Source organism: Mizuhopecten yessoensis, unplaced genomic scaffold (assembly GCF_002113885.1).
Source record: "Mizuhopecten yessoensis strain PY_sf001 unplaced genomic scaffold, ASM211388v2 scaffold4989, whole genome shotgun sequence".
Lineage (NCBI taxonomy): Eukaryota > Metazoa > Mollusca > Bivalvia > Pectinida > Pectinidae > Mizuhopecten > Mizuhopecten yessoensis.
The window spans coordinates 121,356-141,439 of NW_018405822.1; the positions used below are offsets into that span (position 1 = coordinate 121,356).

Genomic DNA, 20,084 nt, shown 5'->3' on the forward strand with positions numbered 1-20,084 from the left:
TGTTAGCGAGTTATTATACAACATTTGTATCAATAATTAGAACTATATTCTGTACTATTTTCGTGCGCACACCGATATGCAAAATAGGAGCAAATAGTTCCTGGCTTTCGAAGCGTTACCTCGCGTACGACCCGATTAATTTTAGTCTTCGCCGTTATACATGCTCAGATGTTAAACTAACAGATGATACAACATGTAAATTCCCGATACATAAGGATATTTCGTTAAACTCACCGAAAAAAGTTCTAATAGTACCGCAGTGAATAAAACGTAATTTCCTGTATATTTACTTCCGGTATTGACAGGTCCTGTGTCGAAATGGAGAACTTCATCTATGTTTTATATCCGTTAGTGTTCCTTGTCGCTCTTGTCTCACCTTTCGAAATTGATCTCACAGTAGAGGTTAATGCAGGAACTCAGGATTGTTTCTATCAAACTGTTAAAAAACCAGTTGGGATTGAAATTGAATATCAGGTAAATGTACATGGTTGTAATAATGTCACTTGGGAAAAGCTGCAACATTTCATGGCACGGTGCAGCCAATCGGAAGCTGACAAGTTGTTTAAAACAAAATATGTTATAGCTATAGTGTTTCTTTTACATTATTTGGATTCATAATGTATCCCAACAAGTGAGTTTAATTTGTGTTCTTTCTGGTATTGCTGTCAACTAGCACCCCCTTTTTATGAAAAAAACCCATCTCTTTTGATAAGGGGAGGAGTCAAGTATCTGTTTATTTACATTGACGACCACGCCCCCCCCCCCCCCCCCCCCCCATATTCATGGCACGTTTAAACGTTACTCTCATACAGTAGATAGCATATACTGAAAACGAATGAAATAGATTTTTCTGTAAAAATGACACGACTGTGTACATACATGTGTAAGTACTAGTCTGACTCCTGATCAGTTGATGTGGCTACAGACATTCACAGGAGATTGAAACACTAACAATATGATATTTTTTTGTCTGACATGTACATCACTATTATCTGTTCAGGCTTAGAGTTAAACACTGATCAAATAACACGGCTGCCCTTGTCTGGCAATGACCATCATGGTCACTGGTCATTTGTAAGGTGGGCTAGTCCTCTTTATGTGTGAGTGGGGTAGGGGGACCGGAGGACATAAATAACAGGTGTCCGGCAGGCATGTTCATTCGAGCCTTAAACAATTATCTCTGGGTCATTAAGTGATTAATTTGGGGAAAAAATATTGTACATAAGACTTGAAAAACAAACACTCAATACAGCTCATCATCATCCTGGATAGGAATTTACTATGTGTGGAGTGTGATATTCCAGCGACCTACTGCAAGCATGCCCAAGCCACACATTAAAAACATAAATATTTTTATAATTTTAAGATATAAGATAAAAACCAGCAGCCCAGGACCTCAGGGCTTTCTTTTCAGCAGATCCAGGTTGGTAATAAGGGACCTGAAGATTTAATGATCTTATTTCTGATTATAATTGGAATGAACTTTCTTTAAATTGTGATTCAGTTGATACTGCCTGTAATCATTTTACTGATATGTTCCTAAAATTTGCAAATATATGTATTCCATCAAAAGATGTAACTATATACCTTTAAATGATAAACCTTGGATGACCTCTGAATTAAGAAAAACAATAAAAATTAGAGATAAGTTGCATAAAATTGCGAGGTCAACCGAACATCTTTCGGACATCAACAAATTCAATTCTCAACGGAATAAGGTTAATAACATGAAAAAATATGCCGTAAATTATTTTATGAAAATGTTCATGGTATTATTGAAGAGTACTCGTCCTCTGATCCAAAAGCTTATTGGAGACTCATCAAAAGGTTAATACAATCGTCTGGTACTGCACAATCTATACCTACTCTTGTAGATCCTGTTTCTGACAATGTGGTTACTAGTGACGTAGACAAAGCTAATTTATTAAACGACTATTTTTGTAATATAACTCGTGTAGATGACATAAATACTGCGGTTCCTCTCATCGAGCCAAAAACTGACAAGAGTCTTAGGTACATTAGAGTCAATAATAATGAAATACAAGATATTTTACAAATATTGAAGCTTGGTAAGGCCTCGGGTGAGGATGGAATCAGTCACCATATGATAAGAAACACATCAGAAACAGTTTGTGTTTCCCTTTGAATCATTTTTATTAAGTCTTTATCGTCTGGTGTTTACCCAATCTGTTGGAAAACAGCCAAAGTTATGCCACTGTTTAAAAAGGGTGACAGGCATTCTCCCTCTAACTATAGGCCAATTTCTTTATTATCTACAGTTGGAAAAGTGTTTAAGAGGGTAATTTTCAAATACTTGCATAATTATTTCATTGAACACTCACTTTTTTCGGTCACCTGAGCTTTGCTCAAGTAACCTACTCCGGTCACTTTCCGTCTGTCGTCGTGCGTCGTGTGTAAACTTTTTACATTTTCAACTTCTTCTCAAGAACCAGTGGATTGAATTTTTTCAAACTTGGTCAGAATCATCCTTGGTAGATGAGGCTACAAAATTGTAAAATTGGGATTCCTACCCCAACAGGAAAATTAACCAATATTTCAAAAATCTTCTTCTCCAGACTCAGAGGTACTACAGTCATTTTCTGCATGGATGGAAATTAAAGATAATCAGGGGCTTTATTTAAATTATAAATTTCAGGACCCCTGAGCTATTCGTTCTCCTTTGGGGAGGGGGTAAACTTTACCATAGTTTATATAGGNTTTATTTAAATTATAAATTTCAGGACCCCTGAGCTATTCGTTCTCCTTTGGGGAGGGGGTAAACTTTACCATAGTTTATATAATGAAACAATTACAACACTTTTGGGTATATTTTGACAATTTTCTGTAGGAAATTATGCTTACTTGGTGAGAATTATCCTTGGAGGAAGATGGTTTTAAAATGTAAAATTGGGATTCCTACCCCAACCCTAGGGCCAGGGCGAAAATTTACCAATATTTCAAAAATCTTCTTCTCCAGACTCAGAGGTACTACGGTCAATTTCAGTGCATGGATAGAAAGATCATCAGGAGCTTTATTGAAATTGTCAATGTCAGGACCTCTGAGCCATCCGTTCCCCCTTGGGGAGGGGGTAAATTTTACCATAGTTTATATAGGGAAATAACACTTCTGGGTATATTTTTATTTTCAGCAGAAAATAATTCTTACTTGATGAGAATCATCTTTGGTGGATGTGGGTATTACATTGTAAAATTGGGATTCCTGCCCCATCCTAGGGGCTAGGGCGGGAACATTTACCAATATTTCAAAATTCTTATCCTTTGATGACATGACAATTATTGTATTTCACTTAGTTTACATGTTGATTTCCACATCACATCTAAACAATAGAATAAAGCTACCAGTACCTATGATATAACTCAGGTGACTGCTAAGGCCCTTGGGCCTCTTGTTATAAGCACCAGTCTGGTTTTTTGCCTGGTCATTTTACTGTATATCAACTCATTGAAATTTATCATAACATCTGTATTGCTCTAGAAGAAAAAAAACCATGTATGTATGGTATTCTGCGATATTTCTAAGGCTTTTGAAAGGGTTTGGCATAAGGGTTAGATGATTAAGTTAAAATCCTATGGAATTTCAGGGGAATTGTATCATTGGTTGGAAAATTCCTATTTCAGAGGCACCAGAGAGCCTTTTGGAATACTTCTTACTCCGACTTAGGTTTCATTGAAGCAGGTGTTCCTCAGGGTTCGATTCTTGGACCTCTTTTGTTTCTTATCTATATTTATGATATTGCTGATATGTTTGAATCAACCTCTCGTCTTTTTGCAGACGATACTTCTTTGTTAAAATCATCCTATTCATGTCTAGAAATCCAAACGGTTATAAATAGCTATCTCGAGTCATGGTCCCAAACTTGGTTAGTAACATTCAATCCAGAAAAAAACTGAGGTAATTTTTGTTTCAAACTTGGTTGAAATTGATGAAGATTTACAATTAGAATTTAATGGCGAATTTTTTAATTTTACTGATCATCATAAACATTTAGGTGTAATTTTTGATTCAAGTGCAAAAGGGGGGGATAAAATTTGTGCAATATATACTTCAGTTATGAAAAAAGTCAACGTCTTACGTAGATTAAAATATTTATTAGATTGTGATAATCTTTTAAAGATTTATAAATCATTTATTTTACCAGTTTTAGAATATGCTTGTGAATTGTGAGATGGTTGTAAAACTTATGAAACAGAAATGTTAGAGAAAGCCCAAAGAGAAGCTTCTCGTATTATAACTGGTCTTCCTTCATATGCCCGAATTGAAGACTTACTTTTTATACGCCCGTCAAATATGAGGGGAGTATTATGGTATCTTTGAAACTTGGTATACATTATAATCATGATATAAAGTTGTGTCTTCCTTAAAAGAATTTTGATTCGACAATTTTTACAAAAGTTATTGCCCTTTGTTTATTTCAGTATTTGATTTTTGTCCAGCAATCTCCTCCTACATTTTTCAACGGATCTGTTTGAAACTTGGTATACATTATAATTATGATATGAAGTTGTGTCCTCCTTAAAAGAATTTTGATTCAATAATTTTTGCAAAAGTAATTGCCCTTTGTTTATTTCAGTATTTGATTTTTGTCCGGCAATCTCCTCCTACATTTTTCAACGGATCTCTTTAAAACTTGGTATACATTATAATCATGATATGAAGTTGTGCCTTAAAAGAATTTTGATTCAACCATTTTTGCAAAAGTAATTGCCCTTTGTTTATTTCAGTGTTTTATTTTTTGTCCGGAGATTTTCTCCTACATTTTTTATAGCATGTGATTGTCAGCTATAACCACTCTTAGAATGATGCAGATCTTATTTCAATGTAAGAAAGTATATAACACTATATGGCATTCGGCGGGCGTATATTGTTCCGCCCCGCGGTACTCTTGTTGAAACTGGTCTAGAAACTCTTTTGAATAGAAGAAAACGCAGAAAACTCCAACTTTTGTATAAAATGCACAACAAATTAACTCCAGACTATTTAAATTCTCTATTGCCATCTTCCGTTGCAGAAAATAACCGATACACCCATAGAAACAATAAAGATTATAGAATTCGTCCTTTCAGGCTTTCTCTAACAAATTCATCTTTTATACCTTCAACTCTTCGTGGTTGGAATTCATTGGACCTTTCAGTATGATCATTGACCTCATTACATTCTTTTAAAAACTTGTTAACTTCAAATGTACAATCTCCTCCACCAATCTACTAAGGTTTCGGTAAACGTAAATTGAACATTTTGCACACTAAACTTAGACATCAGTGTAGTCTACTTAAATATGATCTTTTTAGAGTAAATCTGGTTGATAGTCCAGTTTGTTATTGTGGCCATCCCTGTGAAAATGTCTTTAATTTTTTTGTGAGTGCTTACTTTTTAACAACGCAAGACATACCCTGCTCCAAAATTGGAATGCCTTGCATGTTGATTTTAATTTATATTAGAACTACTTTTGTTTGGTAATAGTCAACTTTCGGTAGAAAACAACATAAGTATCTTTAGACATGTGCATCATTACATCAAATCCATTATAGGTTTTGATAGTTAAAATTACTTTTCTATATTTATTTATGTGTAGTTGTTATATGTGTTTGTGAAATTGTATTTCATTATTTTGCCTGATTTCTTTGTTACATTGATTCTGTTCATTTTGAAATTACTCTACCAGGCTGCATGTCATGAAATTTGTATAATTTAAAATTTATTCAAATGCGGATCGATTTCTCAGTTTACACATTTACTTTTCTAGGAAACACCCCTCCCCTCCCACACTCCCACCCCACCTTTCCTTCTCCACCCTATCTTTTTCACTTTCCCCAAAAACATATACACCATTTTTATACGCCTGTCAAATTTGACGGGAGTATTATGGTATGGCGTTGTCCAGCTGCCCGGCGTAAACTTTTGTTTGTCCGGCAATCTCCTCCTACATTTTTCGACCGATCTCTTTGAAACTTGGTACACATTATAATCATGATTTGAAGTTGTGTCTCCCTAAAAAGAATTTTGATTCGACAATTTGTCCAAAAGTTATTGCCCTTTGTTTATTTCAGTATTTTATTTTGTGTTCGGAGATTTCCTCCTACATGTTTTGACAGATTTCTTTGAAACTTAGTAGGCTAAATAATCATGATATGTTGTTGTGTTTCTTTGAAAAGAATTTTGATTCGACGATTTTTGCAAAAGTTATTGCCCTTTGTTCATTTCAGTATTTGGGATTTTATCCGGAGATTTTCTCCTACATTTTTATAGTTTGTCAGCTAACCACTCTTTAAATGATGCAGATCTTATTTCAATGAAAGAAAGTATATAACACTATATGGCATTCGACGGGCGTATAATGTTCCGCCCAGCGGTACTCTTGTTACCATATGTATTGAGAAGAGAACTCTATTAATAAAGTTGTAATAACTTGTCCGATCCATTTGTATATTTGTACAATAAAATATGTTTAAATTACTAACGTGAAGATTGGGAGTTCCTCTACCTCCTTGATATTGTTAGGTAGGTTTTTCCACAGGGTAATAGATCTTGGTAGGAAAATCTGCTGGGATCTGCCTACAGTTGGCACCTCTTGTTCTGGAGTCAGTAGGCTTAAGGTGCTGTCCAGGTCCACGTTCACCTTTTTTGTTGAAGATATTATTGTGAAACATGACTAGTCTCGCTCTCAGTCTCCTCTGCTCATGTGTATCTCGTGCAGCCCAGTTTCTGTAGGATGGGGACAGGACTTTAAATTGTATTAGCCACTGACGAACCTCACTGCGCGTCTCTGGACTCCATTAAGATTTTCGATGTTGTTCCTCTGGTGAGGGTCCCATACTGTACATGTGGACACATATTCCAGAGTGGGTAATACAAGTGTGGTAAATGTACTTGCCTTGACTTGTTCGAAGCAAGAGCGGATATTCCATCGCAGGAAACCAACTGACCTCCGCAGGAAACCAACTGACCTCTGCAGGAAACCAACTGACCTCCGCAGGAAACCAACTGACCAGGTGAAACAGGTGTTAATGGGCTAACTCAATGACAAGTCACTGCTCAGCATTTATCCTAGGCGGATTGTGCAACTTCCAGCTGGTGTCCATGAAGTAAATATGGTTTCTTCTTTCATAGCTTCTTCTTCTTGGTAGTATGCATGATGACGCATTCCTCGGGGTTGATTTTTATCGGCTTTGCTCCTGGAGGGAAAGGCTGTCCTTGATGTTGTTTATGCTGTGATAGACTATGCAGTCATCTGCAAAGAGCTGCACTTCAGACTTCACATGGTTCGCCAAGTCGTTGATGTACAGCAGGAATAGGAGCGGCCTGACCACCGTCCCCTGGGAGACTCCAGACCATTCCTCAGACAAGTGGCTTCTTTCGATAGTAAAAAGTTGTTTCCTGCTGTTCATGAAGTCTTTGAACCATGAAAGGGTGTTGTTCCGAATCCCAAAATGGTGTAGCTTCTGTAGCAGTCTCTGATGGGGTACCTTGTCAAACGCCTTGGAGAAATCAAGTAAAACCATGTCCTCTGTTTTCCTCCATCTTAGCCTCTGGCAAGCTCATGTATGGTCTGGATGAGTTGGGTTTCAAAAGATCTCTTCCTCTGAAAACTGTGTTGTTCATTTCTCAGTATGTTGTGTTGGTCAAGGTGTTGCATGACTGAACTATGGAGGATGTGTTCCATCAGTATGTAACAAACTGCTGTCAGGGAGACTCGCCTATAATTGGCAGCAATGGAACGATCCTCCTTCTTAGGGACCACATGGGCCAACCTCCAGTTGTCTGGCACAGTCGAGCTGTCCAGGTAACACTGGAAGATTCTCCTGAGAGCTGGAGCAAGTTCAGTCGCTATTTCCTTCAGTAGTCTAGTAGGTATACCGTCTGGTCCAGCAGCTCTGTGAGACTTGAGTCCCTTCAGCAGCTCCTCAACTCCTCGGGTGGTAGCTTGTATCTCTGACCTTATGGGTTTTGCACTGGGCGTCTGCCTTGAGGGTCTTGTATCAGGTCTGATCTCTCTCTCGTTATCACAGTACATATTAGATTTCTTAATTCTATATGCATTTCCCTTTTCAGGTGATAGATGGTGGTGATCTGGATGTGAGTTTTTATGTGCAGGCTCCTGATGGTCGAGTGATGGTATCTGATGTACAGAAGTCTGATGCTGTTCACAAGTAATGTATTCTGTACTTTTGATGTTTGTTATAATGTAAAGTGAAACTTGATTAGTCTGCGCATGCAAGTTTTTTTGGAAGATAATCAGCATTTTTTTGCAACTGTCATTTCCTTTCCCAAGTGTATTTAACAGATTCAGAAAATAAACCTAATTCCTAATGAGAATGCTGCAGACAAATTGTGAAACCTTTCCTTTAGGCTGCTGGCAATATGGATTGTATAAGGGTTCATGTGGTAGCACAACCGGTAAGCAACAAAGCGTATCTGAATCGAGTGATTTCTGTACATGTATAACAACTATTGTAATTACGCCTACAGCGTAGCCAAATCAACATTGATTTTGTGGACAACTTGTACACATTCAACACTCTTGTGTGCATACGCTTCACTGTTCATTTGTCTGATGAAGGTGACAGAGTACATACCATACCAGTCATGGAAACGTCACATAGAAACACTTACTGGTTGTGTAACACAACCTTTTCATTATGTTAAGAAACAATCAGTAAGTGTTAACATGTGAAGTTTCCATGGTATGTGTAGTGCATTGTCACTTTCATCAGACAAATGAACAGTGAAGCGTATGCACATTTGTATTTATACAAGAAGAAAATGAAAAAAAAAATCTGGAAAGTTTTCAAATATTTTTATAGATAATTCTAGGTTCAATAACACAACATTTTTGTTAAGGAAAGCCTAAGGTTATTGTTGTTTTGAGAGGCTATGACATAATCATTGGTATATATATGGAATAATATCAAATAAAAAGTTTGCAGTATTATTTAGCAAGCAGTATTTACAAAGTATGTATGTAACAGGAGTGGGCTGTGGCAATCTCTGTTGTCAGACCAACTAGCTCAGTTGGTAACAGTATCTGTCTAGTAGTTATGAGGTTGTAAGTTAGAATCCTGGTCAGGCCATTACATTTTTCCTTTCCTGTTACATTTACATTATTACTGAATGCAAAAGAACAGATCTGTGTGTCTATTTGTATATCTGTTGCCAAGTTTACATGTGATATGTGAACACTTGTTTTGTGTTTCAGGATCGACGCTGAGGTTGCTGGAGATTACAAGATGTGTTTTGATAACACATTCAGTCACTTCAACACTAAGGTCATCTATTTTGAGTTGGTGTCAGATGATGATGAAGATGATGGCGATGATGACAAAGATTGGAATTTTGCTAAAGAAGAATTGTCAGGTTTAATAGATATGACAATTCAAGACTTTAAGGTACAAAAAATAATGTTCGCAACCATGTCAAATCAGTTGTGTTGTCTGTGTATGTATTGTCTGACTGAGTGTACTGTGAAGCTACCAGATACATATATTGTATGTAGAACTGAGCAGGTTAATAAATCCAAGGATGTAGATAAAACCCAGAAACACAAGGTATAGGCATGGTTTAATGTACACACTTCACAAAACCCAGAAACACAAGTTATAGACATGGTTTAATGTACACACTTCACATCCCCCAGAAACACAAGTTATAGACATGGTTTAATGTACACACTTCACAAAACCCAGAAACATAAGTTGTAGACATGGGTTAATGTACACACTTCACAAAACCCAGAAACACACGTTATAGACATGGTTTAATGTACACACTTCACATAACCACGAAACACAAGTTATAGACATGGTTTAATGTACACACTTCACAAAACCCAGAAACATAAGTTGTAGACATGGTTTAATGTACACACTTCACAAAACCCAGAAACACAAGTTATAGACATGGTTTAATGTACACACTTCACAAAACCAAGAAACACATGTTATAGACATGGTTTAATGTACACACTTCACATAACCACGAAACACAAGTTATAGACATGGTTTAATGTACACCCTTCACAAAACCCAGAAACACAAGTTATAGACATGGTTTAATGTACACACTTCACAAAACCCAGAAACGCAAGTTATAGACATGGTTTAATGTACACACTTCACAAAACCCAGAAATACATGTTATAGACATGGTTTAATGTACACACTTCACATAACCACGAAACACAAGTTATAGACATGGTTTAATGTACACGCTTCACAAAACCCAGAAACACAAGTTATAGACACGGTATAATGTACATACTTCACAAAACCCAGAAACACAAGTTGTAGACATGGTTTAATGTACACACTTCACAAAACCCAGAAATACATGTTATAGACATGGTTTAATGTACACACTTCACAAAACCCAGAAATACATGTTATAGACATGGTTTAATGTACACACTTCGCATAACCCAGAAACACAAGTTATAGACATGGTTTAATGTACACGCTTCACAAAACCCAGAAACACAAGTTATAGACATGGTATAATGTACACACTTCACAAAACCCAGAAACACAAGTTATAGACATGGTTAAATGTACACACTTCACAAAACCCAGAAACGCAAGTTATAGACATGGTTTAATGTACACACTTCACTTATTAATTTGAAATTAATCAGTACTCTTCTAATGTTTTGGTTCCAAGCATCACTGATGAGTTCTAGAAGGACAAAACTGTATGGTGCTGTGTAATACATTTTTGGCGTACTGTATATATTTCCAAAGTGTAATCACATGTGTGTATCTTATTTTTAAGATTTTACTGAAGAGATATAGGTTTTAGGGGTGTACAATAGCCCACAGATTGATTAGAAAAGGTTCTACTAGTCCAACTAGTATTTTCATAATAAAAATTGTGAACATTTTCAGTAGTTCAGACTTAAAATCTACTAACCCCAGGCAACAGGCTAGCAGAGTTAGACATCCCTGAATTTGAGAGGTTTTCCTCGCAATGTAAAAACATGTGCGTAAGTCATGGGAACAGAAAAATGGAGTTTTACTATGGACCTTTTACTGTAAAAAATATATACATGTATTTATGTTTTTGAGACGGTTTCTTATTTGAAACAAATTAAATGGAACCTAAGACAGAAATGATTTTAAGTGAAAACAAATTTAGAAAAATTATGAAATTGGAGTCGGGTAAAAAATATCTAGTTCATTTTCTACTTTGAGACTAATGACTACATGTTTTTCTGACTAATGACTACATGTTTTTCTGACTAATGACTACATGCTTTTCTGACTAATGGCTACATATATTTCTACTTTGAGACTAATGGCTACATATTTTTCTTCTTTGAGACTAATGGCTACATATTTTCTACTTTGAGACTAATGGCTACATATTTTCTACTTTGAAACTAATGGCCACATATTTTCTACTTTGAAACTAATGGCCACATATTTTCTACTTTGAAACTAATGGCCACATATTTTTCTACTTTGAAACTAATGGCCACATATTTTTTACTTTGAAACTAATGGCCACATATTTTCTACTTTGAGACTTATGGCTACAACAAGCTCTGTTAAAACATTTCGTGACATTGATGTTTTTCTGATGTTTCAGCAAAAGATGGAAACAATGAAGGACCATTTGGACAAGTCTGCACAGATTCAACATTTTTTGAAAAATTATGAAGCAAGAGATCGAAATACACAAGAGAATAACTTCCAGCGAGTGAATTGGCTTTCTGGAATCCAGGTGTTTGTAATGGTGTCGGTTGGTCTCACACAGGTGCTGCTTATACGTGGCCTGTTTGATGACAAGAGTAGGGTACACAATGTGATGAAAGCGAGAACATAACCCCCAAGTAATTGTTTTTCCTTGTTAGGGTACATAAAGTCTGTGCTGTGTCAGAATGATAGAATTTTTTAAAAAAGAATTATTCTTAAATTTTAGATTTTAATAATCAAAAATATTGCCATGATCAATATCATCAAGATTTTGCTAGATAGATTTATTCAATTTGGGTTTTTTTAATTTCACAATTTTGTTCACTTAGCAAACATAAATTGCCAAACCTTTCAATCATGAGAAATATCAGTGACAATATGTTTCTATTGTAACTTTCTGGTGAATAAGTTTCTTATATTGGTGTAAAGTGACATTTTTGAGGGGAAAATTTGGGTTAATGGTTTAGGGTATAGAATAGGTAAAACATCTTTACATTTTTTTTTATAATATTTATTGTGGATCTCGTTCAGCCTTAAGTATTTTACTTTGAAATATAAATATAAATAAAAGATTAATTTTCAATGATAATGGTACATAAACATCAATATTTCTTTGACTGCAATTGAAGGACAATTGAAATTTGTGGTACACCATTTAATTTTAGTAGTTTTGAAAAAAAAAAAGTTAAAGTGAATTTAAAAACTGCATGTTTTTAAATGCCCTCTTTATATGATAAGGTTAACTTAATAACGCAACTAATATATAATGTGCCACAGTAGTTCTTGTTGTTGTTTAGTTTTCAAAGCATTAGAAAATTCATAAAAAGTGACTTCTAGTCAAGTTCAAGTACATTTCAGTCGTGTGCATTAAGTTTCAACAAGTTTCAAACGAGTCCCTTCCAATTTCATGGTGATGTTATTTTGTTTGTGATTCTTTTTAATTACCATAATAATTTATTCGATTAAGGAATAGTGAGTTATTAGATGTCGTGTATAACTGAGGAAGCTAGTGTTGAACCAATGTTAATGATAAATGAGATATTGATGAGATGTATTTTTATAATATAAGAATATATGTGTGAAAGGCATTGAAGCACAACAACACTGGAATGGTTAGGTATCCAAGGCAATATTCGTATCCAATACACAGCGAGACAGTGTTATGTGTAGACTTTCACTGATCTCCTGGTGATGGTGTTCCTATGTTATTTTAGATTCTAACCTATAAGAAATTATAAGATTCTACATAGTTTAGAGTATTATATTTAGTCCTAACTTGATAGGCATTCCTTTACTTTCCCCAGTGTTTCACAACTATATATAATATTGTTTATATTGTTGCACCTTCTCCCACCAATTCTGGATGGAATGTCAACGAAATTTGAACGTATGTTAACCTAGATTTTGTTTTAATATATGTCAACTGATGCAGTGTTACACAACTCCAGTTGAAAAGAGATCATGTTTTTGTTATCTGGGTATAAAATGGAGTAACGGACATAACGGACGACATGGCGCCACTGGCTGTTTATTTCTAGACATTGAATATTTACATTTCTACTGAACTTGGACTCAATATACCTACTTAATATTTTAAAGGTTATTTTTCAATGAACTTTTCAGTTGGCGTATGAATACATCAGCATATTATCAACCTGATGATTACTCTGTTATTCCAAGGAGCGCGGCAAGTAGCTCCATTCATAGATTGTTTGAAATTTGTTGTTTTTTTGTCAGAAGTATTCAATTGAATTCAAAAAATATTTTACATCTTAATTTGCTTATTCATCTTACCAGGACGACATCTCACAGTGAGTTATGACGTCATAAGTTTTGATACCTTCCGTGGTGTTAGACTTGCACAAGACCGATATTTTAGAAATTATCCGAACAAATATCAATATCACTCTGAATGTTAATATAAGGATAGAATCCCATTTTGTTGAGGTTTATACCCCCCGATAAACCTCAACAAAACAGAATTCAATCCTTAAATGCATTTTAGCTGTACCTTGCAAATCGTGAAAAATAATAATACTCAGGTCAAAAGTGAGAAGGATAATTATGAGATTATGAACACTTATTATTACAGAGCTTGAGGAAGGCAATTAGAAAACCAAAGAGGGAGATACTCGTTCTGTGACTAATTAATTAGAGATTTATTAATCATAACTAATCATAAAGTACAGTAATTTTGATCGTACCTTGTAAGTTCTTTGCTTTCTAGATTTAACAAAATGATTTCTTATATTCAAGTGTATATGCAAAATGTGTTGTATCATATTACGCAAGTTTCAACCAATCAGTTTTCACATGCAAAGGTACTGCTCATTGTTTTTACATATTTTTGAGACCTTTTTGTTGTTTTCAGGTTCAAAAAATAGATTTATTAACTAAAAGTAAAGTGCTTTCATAATATGTTACTAGATACATGATTATTGTGAGTAGGTTTGCCAGGTTTTCAACCTTAGTCTCTATTTGTATGATGGTTTCACGAACAACAGGCACAGATACTTATACAAGTTACTTCCCTTGAAATTGGTTTATTACATTTCCATCTGTCTTTTAGATGTAAATGTGTGATGAAGCTACTGTTGACGGGTTGCACTGTCAAGTTATTGATATATTTATACATATATGTATGTGAGAAGAATTTTGTGAAAACAAAGTGCTCATCATGACTATTTGTTACTGTGTACAGCACAAATGTAGTCTGCTTTAAACTGACTTGTCTGAAATCCATAACTCTATGCTGGAGTGTAACATTATAGTAGGGTACACACAGAATTTATCTATGCAAGTTGTTGGTATGTCAAATGTTTGCTGACTTTAAACTGCTCCATGTATGTATTGTTATATAGCTATAAGTCTCCTACAGGTCTGGAAAGCCAGTGTTATTCTAGTATTTCAGTTTAAAGCTTTATTAGTTTATAAAAGAATATTTTCAAATTTTAAATTTGATAACAATTCAGTCTCCTTTCATGTATTTTTTCCGTGGCTATGAGTCAAAATTCTGTCATGTGAGTTACCGTGGTTACGAGTCGGCCTCCCTTTTTGTGTTGCCAAATAAAACAAGAATATTTTCTTAACATATTTTTATGCCCCAAAATTTCAAATTTCAAGTTGTTTTCTTTTCTGGTATGTGGAATTAGTTAGTTCAAAGCATATGATAGGTTTGATATCAAATATATATTAAAGTTTTTGTCTGTTCGAATGGGCGATCAGATTTGCGTTTACATTGACATTTTGATAAATACCAGACTGCTTAAGAGTTTCCATTCAGAAGTTTATAAGACGTGGTGTTTAGTCAGGACTTTGTGTTACTATGTGTAATTCTATCTGTCTATGACCTGATAGTACTGTGGTGTATTTATCAAGAACGTACACACAGTACAACACTCTGAACAGGGGACCACCATTTTAAACATCTACATCCTACTAAACATACGTTTTCTAAAGATTTGGGTTTTCTGACATTGTTAGGTGGTCCCATCCTTTCTATTTAGCTGTTAGAATTCTTTACATTTAAAAGTGGAAATGTCATTTCATCAGGAATTCCCCCCATAACCCTGTATAAAGAACCTCACATGTATCAATAAAAAACATGCAATTACTTTTAATGTATAGATATTGTTTAAACACACTGTAGGTAACATGTTCCGTTGTTGTGATCTAGTGTGGCATACCAGTATATATAATGTATACCAAAGCTTCTGTCTTTTTCTATAGTCGCCATATTATGTCAGTACTGAATGAACAGCAGAATTTCATTGTTTTCAATGGTATTGTTGATATCAAATATCTTCATAAAATGGGGGGGGGGGGGTACAATCATACATATATTTCAGCAGTTAACCAGAACAATTTTTGAATAATTTGAATGTTATACATAATAAAACAAAAGAGCATTTTAAATACTCTAAACATATACAAATTTATTATATAATACACAAGTGTAAACCTAACTGCTAACCACTATTTCCTGGTCTCCAGGTGTATGCTTGTCCTTTGGTGGTCTGTTTCTGTGTATTTTGATTTCGATTTACTTGTTTCTTTATTTTGAAGATTTTTTTATGGTTCAAAAGAGATTTTTTTGACAGTTACTACAAAAATACAAACCAATCTAAAACTCCTTTACTATTTTCTTGATGAAATTCTTCAGTGTGATGGCTGGATGGTGCCGACTGTACGTTGTACTAGATGCTGTGATGTTATTTATGTTTGATTGTTATGATGAGATGAATGTTGAGGCCTGAGAGCTATTGTAGTGTGATTTATTGATCGAATGTCCTGTCAGAACTTATATATGCAATCATGACTATGCCTTAGGTTGAACTATCGAGTTATTGAACAATAAAACTATGTGAACAATATACTGATTTGTATGCTTTCTATGTCAGCGACAGCCCAAATGGAATTAATGTAAAAGGGTTAACTTTTGTGGTGTGGTGAACATCTGTTTTTGCGAAAAATATATAATCAGAAAAGTGAGTATAGGAGAAATAATTTTAACAAAAAAGAGAAAATGTACAACACACTGTGAAATAGACAATTCGTCCACTAGATCTGTGCCTGTTAGTCTTCTTCCTGTAATGGTACACGGGCTCCATCAATGGTGATGTGTATGCCCTCGGGGGTCCTAACACAGAAGCGTGAAAAAAGGGGGTAATTTACAGTGATTAGTTGGCGTTTTTTTGTGATTTTTTTTTGCAAGGTATATAGATAAAAGATAAAAGTTGGCGTATGTTTTAGCGTGTGATGAGGGCTTCAAGGGCTGCGTAGGGTAAGTGTGCCTTGAAGCTCTAGTGTTGTGCATTGTACTGCTGCTATGGGAAGGAGATTCCATTGTGTTATTGTATGTGGGAAGAATGAATATTTGTAGGTGTCCTTTGTTGCAGATATGTGTTTGTATGCGTGAGGGTGTGCATGTCTGGTTCGAGGGTCTACGGGTGTGAGTATGTATATTGGGTTTATAGCTACGATTTGGTGTCAATTTTGTAAAAAAGGATCATCCCTGTTTGACAGTGCCGTGTTTGTAGTGTTGGCCATTGTAGTTTTTTAATCAATCTGTTACGGAGCTAGTGTTGTGGTATCTGTTGTTTACGTAGCGTGCTACTCTTCGTTGTGTTTTTTCTATTTGTTTAATTTGGTTTGTGTTGTGTGGATCCCAAATGGAAGAGCAGTATTCAAGTTTTGGTCTGACTAGTGCTTTGTATGCGTATTCTTTTATATGTGGTGAGTTTATTTTTAAGTTGCGGTTTAGAAAACCTAGGGACCTATTGGCATTGGCTGTAATGTTGTTTATATGTTTGTCCCATCGTAGGTTATTTTGTTATGTTAAGCCTAAGTATTTGCTGGATTCTACTTGGTGTAAAGTGTGGTTGTGGAGTTTGTAGTCATGGTGTATTTTGTTGCGTTTCGGTGCAATGTCGAGTATGTTGCATTCGTCAGGGTTAAATTTCATTAACCAGTCCGCCTCCCATTGTCCCGCTGCGTCAAGGTCATGTTGTAGTTTTAGTGTGTCTTCTTTGTTGTTTATTGTCTTGTATATGATGCTGTCATCTGCAAATAGTCTAAGTGTACCGTATTTCATGTATTCGTGGAAGTCATTGATGTAGATGAAGAAGAGGATAGGGCCCAAACAGGTTCCTTGGTGTCATACTCTAACTTGTAGAAGCCAGTGGGTGAGCCATCACTTATTTTGATAGCATGTCTTTCGCAAGAATAGATATTTACCATATATTTGCCTACTAAAATGTTATTTCGAGGGATTCTACTCCATTTTTAGCTCACCTGGTCGGAAGGACCATGGTGCTGATGCCATACCGCAGCGTCCGTCGTCCATCAACTTTTCCTTTAAAAAAATACTAGTCATGAACGAATGAGCAGATTTTTGACCAAATTTGGTCAAAAGCATTCTTGGGGGAAGTGGAACAAGTTTTGTTTAAATGGTGGGTCTGGCCCTGGGGACTGAGGGGCAGGGCGCAATAGGGGAAATATTGCCAATTCTTTAAAATCCTTCTTCTTCTGGATGAATAAAAGGATTTGTTTCATATTTGGTCAGAAGCATCCTTGGGGGAAGGGGAACAAATTTTGTATAAACTGTGAGTCTGGCCCACCAGGGGCCATAGGGGTGGGGCCCAATAGGGGAAATATAAAAAATTCTTTAAAATCCTTCTTCTTCTGTAGGAATGAAAGGATTTGGTCCATATTTGGTGTGGAGCATCCTTGGGTAAAGGGGAACCAATTTTGTATAAACGGTGGGTGTAGCCCACCTTGGACCTGAGAGGCAGGGCCCAATAGGGGAAATATAGGTAAAACCTTTATAATCCTTCTACCATAGGGATTAAGGGATATTATCTTAATTTAGTCTGTAACATCCTCAGGCAAAGGAACTTAATTTCGTATAAACAGCGAGTGTGCCCCCCCCCCCCCTGGGGGCAGAAGGGAGGGGCCCAATAGGGGAAATAGAGGTAAAACCTTTAAAATCCTATTAAGGGATTTTTCCAAATTTAGTCATGAGCATCATTGGGCCAAGGGGACTCAATTTTGTATGGGCAGTGGGTGTGGTCTCCCAGGGGGCAGAAGGGCGGGCCCAATAGGAGAAATAGAGGTAAAACCTTTAAAATCCTTCTTTGACCATCAGGATTAAGGGATTTTATCCTTATTTAGTCTGGAGCATCCTTGGGTCAAGGGGAATTTCTATTTTTTCTTGATCACAAGTACACAGCCACTATCCAAGAAGAATATTGTTTTTACATATTGATTATATCTCGGTTTTGTTCTCATGCAATGTAAATAATTTGTTTTCCTGTTTCTTGATAAAGGTATGGGTTGCTTCATAGCTTTATAGTGCCTACACTGTTGGAATGACTTCCTTGCCACTTAAAAGTCTGTGTACATGTTGGTTAAGTCTGTGATTTTCAAACTTCTTAATAAACAACAAAGTCGAACACTCGATCACACCTTTGTAAATTTGATTCTTCAATGTAATCGGTATCATACAATTATTATCTTTGTTTCATAATATAAATAATATAAATTGTTCCTTTAAAATAATGCTTTGAAATACCGAAAATACACGGGAACCCTTCTTGAAATGAATGACATTTATTGTTTGTTTTTAATTAGATATACAAGATCTCTAATTTACACGGTTCCGAATCCTTTCAGGTTATCCTATGCGTTCGGTAACGCAGGTGTCTTGGGGATCGCCCCATACTACAAAGGTTTGTTTAACATGGAATTGCAGAAACGAAAGTAGTGACATCTATGACCTTATATGGTACATCATTCATAACTTTTGATTCATATGCAAATATTTGCAGTGACACCTACCGGTAGATTATAGTGTTTGATAACTTTTTCAATCTTGAATTAGTGACGCCATTTTGTGGTTAGCCAATGAATGTTCGGCTTAACTAGTCAGATGTACTTGAAAAACAAGGCATGTACATGTAGTTGGGATCTTAATATTTCTCACTATTTCTAACCACCTTTTATTTCCTAGTGTCTTGCTTGGCAATACCTCACGTTTGTTCTTTAATGTTGAGCGTTCGCCCAGGTGAGGAAGGCAATGGGATCTTGCCCCAGGCCGGGACATACCTAAGTCCTTAAAAATGGTAGTTGTTATTCCCTGCCAAACATTCAGCATTAAGGGTAATAGCAACAACTAGTTTACCCGTTGTCAGTATAATGTGACCGGGTGGAATGCTGTGTTTGGTTCCTTCAGCATGGAATTTCAGTGAGATAGCACTATCAAGTCGGCATCAGATCCGCACAATCACAAGGAGGCAAGTACACCAACATACCATATCTCCAGCACACATACATACATGCACGCATCGACAACATAAATGGAGGCATGTCCTTAAATGACCTAAGCTGTTAAATACAACCAAACCAATCCAAATGGACAAGCTTCTTAATATACCGTCCTCCTAATGGACAGGCTTCCCAATATACCGTCCTCCTAATGGACAGGCTTCGCAATATACCGTCCTCCTAATGGACCGGCTTCCCAATATACTGTCCTCCTAATGGACAGGCTTCCCAATATACCTTCATCCTAATTGACTGGCTTCGCAATAGACCTTCCTTCTAATAGACAGGCTCCCCAATATACCGTCCTCCTAATGGACAGGCTTCGCAATATACCGTCCTCCTAATGGACAGCCTTCCCAATATACTGTCATCCTATTGGACAGTCTTCCCAATAGACCTTCCTCCTAATGGACAGGCTTCCCAATATACCGTCCTCCTAATGGACAGGCTCCCCAATATACTGTCATCCTAATGGACAGGCTTCCCAATATACCATCCTCCTAATGGACAGGCTTCCCAATATACCATCCTCCTAATGGACAGGCTTCCCAATA

General features: G+C 36.0%; 1 protein-coding gene across 1 annotated transcript; it reads left to right on the forward strand.

The window, feature by feature from the left end:
• The first annotated feature begins 108 nt into the window (after positions 1–108).
• LOC110450098 (transmembrane emp24 domain-containing protein 1-like) lies at positions 109–16,079 on the forward strand. The gene is made up of 4 exons (XM_021497353.1): positions 109–474; positions 8,072–8,169; positions 9,216–9,405; positions 11,600–16,079. Exons 1-4 carry the CDS (start codon positions 319–321, stop codon positions 11,834–11,836), a joined length of 681 nt encoding a protein of 226 aa, XP_021353028.1. The 5' UTR covers positions 109–318; the 3' UTR covers positions 11,837–16,079.
• The last annotated feature ends 4,005 nt before the right edge of the window (positions 16,080–20,084 follow it).

Coding starts and splice junctions, on each gene's coding strand:
- LOC110450098 (XM_021497353.1), top strand. CDS start 319: ATGGAGAACTTCATCTATGTTTTATATCCGTTAGTGTTCCTTGTCGCT. Junction 8,170..9,215: donor AAGTCTGATGCTGTTCACAA/GTAATGTATTCT, acceptor TTTGTGTTTCAG/GATCGACGCTGAGGTTGCTG. Junction 9,406..11,599: donor TGACAATTCAAGACTTTAAG/GTACAAAAAATA, acceptor CTGATGTTTCAG/CAAAAGATGGAAACAATGAA.